At 35.5% G+C, this 7,810-nt stretch overlaps 1 protein-coding gene across 1 annotated transcript; it reads right to left on the bottom strand.

The window, feature by feature from the left end:
• Window positions 1–3,845: 3,845 nt before the first annotated feature.
• On the bottom strand, window positions 3,846–6,355 carry LOC133703516 (U-box domain-containing protein 17-like). The gene has a single exon (XM_062128095.1). It carries the CDS (start codon window positions 6,116–6,118, stop codon window positions 3,965–3,967), a length of 2,154 nt encoding a protein of 717 aa, XP_061984079.1. The 5' UTR covers window positions 6,119–6,355; the 3' UTR covers window positions 3,846–3,964.
• Window positions 6,356–7,810: the final 1,455 nt, after the last annotated feature.

Raw genomic sequence — 7,810 nt, 5'->3', positions numbered from 1 at the left:
AATTTGGCTCATGATTAAATCAAATTAGCTTATTAAAAATTTAATTATATCCCGGAACTTAATTTTTATGCAGTTTTATCCAATAATCATTTAATTTGACCTTAAATCTGTATTGTCTTTCTAGTTTTGGGTACAATCGGGGTATAATTATGCTACCAACTTCGTCCAAAATTGTAGCTTTTTCTACATCGCCAATCTCTTTTATTTTTAATTTTATTTTAAAAAGGAAAGAAGTTAATTTAGAGAATAACCCAGAAATGGGTTATGACACTTTTAATGTTTCTAATATCTCTTTGTTTGATGTAGGTGAAGATTCAAGGTAAGAAAAAAAAAAGACTAACGATCCAAGCTATACCAAAAAATCCATTAAAAGTTCTAGTTGGGTCAATTACAAGATGAAGGACAAAGAAAGCTCAAACATGCATTCAATGGGTAAATTTAGAGTATTTAGACCAATGTAGGTTTCAAGGAGGCTACAACTTTAACAAGTGATCATTAGACCTTAGCCAACTTAATCTATGTACAAGAAGGGCCTAATCTACCTACTTCATGGGCTTAATTAATTTTGGCATCATAGGCTGACCATGGGGGGAGAATTCGGTAGCTATAGGTTTATGTGTTTCCATGTGTTTTATGGATTCCAAACTACAAGAAGATTTCATATTATTTGTGAAAACATAGAATGCTAGGGAAGAATTATTTCCTTGTTTGTTTTGGATTTCATGGGGCGGCACCGTAACCTATTCAATCAAGAGTTCTTTTTAAGTAAGGATTTCATTTAACAATTGTTTATTCTTATCCATAGTGTATGGCAACTTTGTTTTATTTTTCATGTTTTAGGCCTTATTTGAGATACTTTGGGTTTTATTTTAATTTAAAGTGATGTTATCCTATTAGGTCAAGTAGGGTTTAGTTACCAAGTATAAATAATCATATAAGACGTTATTTTTTTAAGTTGGATTATACTTTATTGCCACGTCTATTGTGTGTAAGAGAAATTCTTTTATTTTGATTCCCTATTAAACTACAATGATTTATCAAAAAATTAACTAAAATTCATGGCATCTTATATATTTAACATTTATCTCTTTAATAGTGTGAGTAGGTTTCTATAATATTAGTGTTTCGGTATAAGTTATCATTATGTCAAACTCAATTACAAACTTGAATTTAGTTTTCTTAAAAATAAGTCAATTTAACTATAGATTTCTGGATTTTTACAAGAGTGCACAATAAACTATTACATTCGAAAGCATATAATTTGCAGTACTGTACAAATACTGGAAGGAATTTACTTTTATGGTAGGGCATTCATGCGTTCTGTCAAAGGAGAGTGTTCCTCTTGGGCTTGGTTCATTATTTTCTTAAGGAAGAGTACTTGAAATGTTGCGAACAGTTATTGGAGATGGAAGAACTGCCAATGCGTGGAGTGATAGTTGGGTTCCTGATCTGCCAAACTCCAGAATTTCTTCTAGCAGATCACCAATCTTGCAAGGTGGAGTTGGTGAGTGATTAATTTACGGAAGATGGTAAGAATTTTTGGATTTTGACAGGTTTCGTTCTCTTTTCTCGGAAGTGGAATCCTTTCCCGTCTCTTAAATAGACGTAGCAATACGGGATCAAATAACACAAATGCTTGGCAAAGTCTGGGCACTGGCTTCACAATGAAGTCTCGAAAATTTCATAAAAAGCAGGAATTTCATCAGAGGTGGAGGGCTATTGTAGTCAATTTGGTAACTTAAAGTACCTATAAAAATGTGGAATTATGCTCGAGGAGCTGCCAGGAATTCTGGAACCATGTTGAACAAAAAACTAATGATATGTTAGATACACTGTCACGTTTGCCAGGTTGAAGAAAAAAGAGTTGAACACTTACTATTTTTCAGGTAACATGCGCCAGAGAAACGCGATTGTCATTTGTCAAGCGAGCTGGGGGATACTCCAACCAAAGAACTGGAAAGAGCAAGTCTTCAAGCAAGTTGGGATGCCAAGCTGGTCATCTTCATTTTCTTTCTTTTTTTAGTTAGGGGAGAAATGCATGCTGTGCTATGGGTGTTAAAGAATTTACGTTGAATACTCAGTAGACGATAAAAAGCATCACAATGAAGTGGATTCTAGGGTTGAGAGTTCCACGTGTTCTTCCCACATCCATCTGTGGTACAGATGGTGAGTTCAAACGATCTTACCCTTACAGTCAAGATGGTGATTTACATGAATCTAGTTGGAGGCCACAGATAAAAGTAGCATGAAACTACTGGGTATCTAAGGAAAAAGGTCCCCAGAAAATGAAAACAACGTAAAATGATACTCTCTTTGATTTATAGATAATTAAACAGACTGACTCTCTTCGGCAGCAATCAAGTTCTGATCTTGAATTTCTAGTTATTATGCAAGATGCAAGGATAAAACCTAAGGAGTGATTTATTCCCCCTTATAAAGGCATCTAGGCAGTTGGTATCGACAGGAAAATGGACCACCTACTCCAAAACATCTCGCAAAAGAAATCGACAGAGAGAAATAAAGAAGATGGATAAATTAATTCACAAATTAATTAAGTATTAATAATGTCTTTTATGACCATCAGTAAGTGTAATGACTCCACTGCATATGGCTTCGCTTCAGATAAGCTCAACTAGTAAATCCAAACTTTTGCAGCCCACAGTCTCAATCATTTCCCTGGTGAATGGCCGACTTGCGTATCCACTTTGGGTGCCATCGGTTGTGGGCGTGCCCCACTACACGTCACCATTACCAAAACCATCAATTACAAGAAGATTCTACTTTACAAACTTCCCTCAAGACTTCAGATTTCAATGGCTGTCTATGCGCCCACAGAACTATTCTGTACTGTGCATAGAGGCCACTTACCAGGTAAAGGTTCAAAATGTACTTGATTTACTCTGGTCCATTCACTTTGAGAAGAAGATAAGAGTGGATCATCATGTCATACTTCATTTCTTGGTGAAAATTTATTTGATATCAAGGACAAAGGACATTATTATAATATTTTTCTTATATTCTTTAGTGGCACAGGAATCCAATAGCGCATTCTTGGTGATTTTATTTGAAAGAAGAAAAGTGCTGAGCCAATCTTCCATCACTCTCCGAAAACACCACTAGTTTTTTCTCTTGAAAATTCCCATATGCACAAGTTATCTTCTTGCCATTCTCTGGAACCTTCGTAAAGTAACTCTTGTGAGTTAACATACTTGATGCTTTATTCTTTGAACTTTTGGAGGAACAGAAATGCTGATCAAACCTGTTTTTTGACCATCTAGACTTGGTAGATGCTTCTTTTCCTCACATGTGAGTTAAAACAAATGGAATCTGCATTCTTAACTGACCAGCTTCATATTCTTTGTACATGTGTTACAGGAATGTATATGACGTTTCTTTGAATTCCCTTTGCAGCATTGAAAAGAAACTGAGACACATTACATACTTTCATCATTTAAGTCCCTTTATCTCCTAGAAACCTTTCAGCTCGAATATTAACCAACCGGCAAACAGTTTGTGCTTGGATTCCCAGAACTTTTGAAATGATTTTACATTTTTATCTGGGGAGAGATTACAGCAGGAGCAATTAAAACCTTTGTTTTATGATGACTACTGTGCTGTCACAGAGCAGAAACTAACTGCATCTGTCCAAGGCATGTTTTATGTATTGAGTTAAAAGGCAAGAAATTGAAAACAGCAACTTCAATCGTTCTCATGATACACATATTAGAGTTTGACATAAATATTTCTAATAATTTCTATTCTGGTGTTCTAAATGCTGTTTTATATATGTGAAACTAACTGCTCAACAACAATTATAGTTCTTCCAAAAGAAACAAGATATGATATTTCTGTAACTTCTTCTCTTTATCATCTAAAATTTCAATGAAAGAATTCTTAAATGTTGCGAACAAAAAGAGGAACATTTATAAGCAGGGCAGACAACGAAAAGTATGGAATTTTACCACTATAGAACAGGCACTGATATGGACACGGGCACTGACACTTCGTTGACAAAACTTGAATCCCTATTCGGAGCAGAGTTTCCAGCAAATGCATATCCAGCACCTAATCCACCAAAATGCAAGGAATAATTCTCACACCTCTGAAACACTCGGGCAAGTGATGCTGCCTTCCTTCTTGCTCGCTTTGTGCCTGTGAACAGTAGACTCTGAAGTAAACCCCACAATGCAGGTGCCTTGAGCACTTTCTCAGTGGCAACTGTTCCACCACTCCGGCATAACTCAAGCAGTGCTGCAACAGCATTTTCTTTTCCTCTTGGTGTTCCACAACGCATCATTCCTATTAACCCAGCCACAGCCATTTCTTCTCCCCCTACAGCCTTAGCCCCAATTGGCTGCCTCACAATCAAAGCCAGTGCACCAGCTGCTTCCTCTGCAACCCCTTCATTTCCCAAAGCCCCGACTAGTGCAGTAACTGCACCTGCTTCTATCATTCTCAAACAGTTCTCTGTATGAGTTGACAGATTAAATAAAGCTGTGACAGCATCCTTCTTCCCTCGTGGTGTTCCTGCTCTCAACAGACCAGCCAAGGCTTCAACAGCCCCTTCCTCATCTGCTATTCTCTTCTTGTAGTCATGAACTGCTGACAGGCTAAATAATGTCGCTGCTGCGTTTTCTCTTGCCTCTGTTGTGAGTCCAAATCTCAATACTCCAACAATCGATCCCAGACACCCCTTTTCATCCATAATTTGGCTTTTATTCTTATCATGGATGGATAAATTGAGTATTGCTGTAACAGAATTCTCTTGTGCGACAGAGTTTGTAGAAGACAGCAGATTACGAAGGTGGGGGATTGCACCAGCTTCTGCAATGAAAGCGCGGTTTTCTCTTCCTGTTTTCGCCAACAAACGTATCCCACGAGCAGCTACGGTCTTTGCATGTTGCGAACCGCTTGCTAGCTTATGAATAAGAAGTGTTGCTGTTGCTCTGTTGGCTTCAATTGCAGCTTTGGAAGGCATAGCTGCTGCAAAAGCCTCTACTAATGAATCTGTATTTTCTGGAGGGTCATAAGGGATTCCATGAGCAGTACACCATTGCACGATCAGATTCCTCAAAGCCCGATTTGGAACAAGGCGGGTGTTCATGAGCATCTGCCCAGTCTTGGGGCAAGTACAGTGCCCTTCCTCCATCCACCTAGAGATCAGACTCCGATCATATGTCTGCCCTGTTGAAATAATCACTGGATCTCGCATCAAATCCAACGATATTGGACAGCAAAAATCCTTTGGGATTGTAATAAAAGTCTCTGCAATCTCTTGGCTAATCAACCCTTTTCTCAGCTTCTTCTGATTCCCAATTTGCAACTCCACCTCATTTTCCTCAAACCCGTAAAGCAAAAACCTACAATAGCGAGCAATTGCAACGAACCCATTAAGCACCGAAGCTGTGGGCTCAATATCTCCCTCGTGATTGACAATTTGCTCCTCCAAGAACTCAATCTCCGCCCTAGAACTCTTAGCATCTTTAATCCCCAAACCTTCCACAAAAAACAACCTCAAATCCACCATGTTAGGAATCTTCCCTTTCTCAAACTCATCAAGAAACGAAAAGAAACTAACCCTCAAATCCTCCTCATCCTTGTCAATAAATAAAGTCGCCTTCCTTGATTGTTTATGCATGAGATCAATCTGTTCCCTAACATCTTCACTCAATTCAACATCATCTAACGGAAATACATCCAAAAGGGTAGATATTTCCTGATTCAAATCATGAAAATGTCCCGAAATTGTATGGTTTTGAAGCAACAACCATAATTTACTGGATTGCACACAACAATCAAGCAATATCTTTGAGCGGTAGAGCAACAAATAAAGTTCTTTAAAACAAACAATTGTGGGGGGGGATAAAGCAGAACCAGCCCCCGAGTCCCTCAAATACTCCAATAAAACAACAAAGACTTCAATTTTACGGATTAAGGAACGAGAATTCTTTCTTTGAAAGAAGAGTGACTTCCCTGAGAAACAAGACACAAGCTCTGTTGATACTGATACAAGAGTCTGTACAAGAGCCACATCGGTTAAATCAACCGGCGCCAAGAAAGCTTCTAAAGACGGCGATCTTCGCCGCCTTAGAGAAGAAAATATAGCAGCGGTGGCCATGAAGAAAACTACTAGTCCCTCTTTTATTTAAAGAAAGAAGAGAATATGAAGCAGCACAAAATATTTTCTTTCCTCCACACAGGATTTGTTCGAATGTCAGGATTTGTTCTTTACAAAGAGGAGAGGGCGGTTTTTCAAAGGGAAAGATTGATAATTCCGCGTTTGGGAGGGGAGATAACAGAGAAAGAGAAGGGAAAAAATGGACTCTTTGTTTTCTTTCTTCTCTTTTCTTGCTTTCACTTTATTTTTTTTATTTTTTTTCTTCCTTTAATTTTTTTGTTTTGTTTAAAAGTAAAGAATTTCAATGGGCTTTTTTTTATCAATATACTAAAAAAAATTGGGGGATGATACCATATGAAATGTTTTTGGTGAAATGATATAGTTTGATCTTCTCGTGTTTTTTAAACATAAAAGCTATATGTTTTACATATGAAAAGCAATAATTTAAGATATTGTGCTTAGTAAATACGACATGAATTAAATTTTAAATAAATTAAATACCAACAAAACATGTAAATATTATCTCTCTCGTACAAAAACCACCATAACACATGTATTTCTCTCTTAAAAAACTCATTTGTCACTTAGGTTTTGCTCTTAAAACAATCAACAATCAAATTTATCTTGTTTTTCGAGCATTATTTGATGTTTTGTTGAAATTCATTGTTTTTTTTTCTGTCTTGGCCCCACCATCCCAGCTCTTCTTGTAGACTTATAAACAAGGTAAACATATTATATTGCTATTAATTTATATTTATATTTGATTTGATTGAAATCAAATAATTATTTAAGTTAAATTTAGGGTTTATGGTGAATTTAAAATTTATTAAATTAATGATAAATTAGTTAAGAATACAATCAATTATACAGTCGAACATGAAAATAAATTAAATTAATTATGAATTAATTATTTCAATTAATTAGGTGTTGTATTTAATTTATGTTAAGTTGCTTATTTATAGATTTGTGTATATTGTTAGAATCGGCTAATAATAGAGTTAAATACATATACACGTTCATGCAATAAAGCATAAACATGGTTAAATTATAATGAATAACATGTTTCATTGAATTAATGATAAGTTGATAAATTTAGTATTTTCTTTGAATTATATTAATTTATTACGAATTTATATTTAATTTAATGCAATTGAGCATAAAAACATTAATTAATAATGTATCATGAATTATTTTTTTAATTAATTATTTTAACATTAAATTGAGAATTTAATTAAATTCGCTATAAATTTTACCTAAAACAATGTAATTTAGTTAAAATAAATAATGCAATTATCGAAATGTTACGCCCGTGATATCTTGATATCTTTTCAAACTGTTCTATTTCACCATTTAATTATATTTTGAGTAGTAATTGACCAATATATCCAAATTCTCTACAGTTTAGGTGAAAACGACATGTATGGCTTCGGCAGATAATTATCCAGATTTCTGTCCATTCAATAGCTTCCTTCTCCTTCTTCTAATTATGACTGTACAGAGAGACACAGAAAATTCATTTACGGTGATCACAAAAGTCATTGTGCCTACCCTTCCGTTGACTAAACTGGACAGACAGACACCATTCAAACCTTTTGAAAACGACAGTCTTTTATCTCATCATAAATGTGCGTCAGATACTCATTTTTACCTTCGCGCCTGTAAACTAAAAAAATGTATTTGCTGTAATAAAAT

Source organism: Populus nigra, chromosome 9 (genome assembly GCF_951802175.1).
Source record: "Populus nigra chromosome 9, ddPopNigr1.1, whole genome shotgun sequence".
Taxonomy (NCBI): domain Eukaryota; kingdom Viridiplantae; phylum Streptophyta; class Magnoliopsida; order Malpighiales; family Salicaceae; genus Populus; species Populus nigra.
The sequence above is the reverse complement of the archived record's forward strand: the minus strand, read 5'-3'. Positions and strand labels throughout refer to the sequence as shown.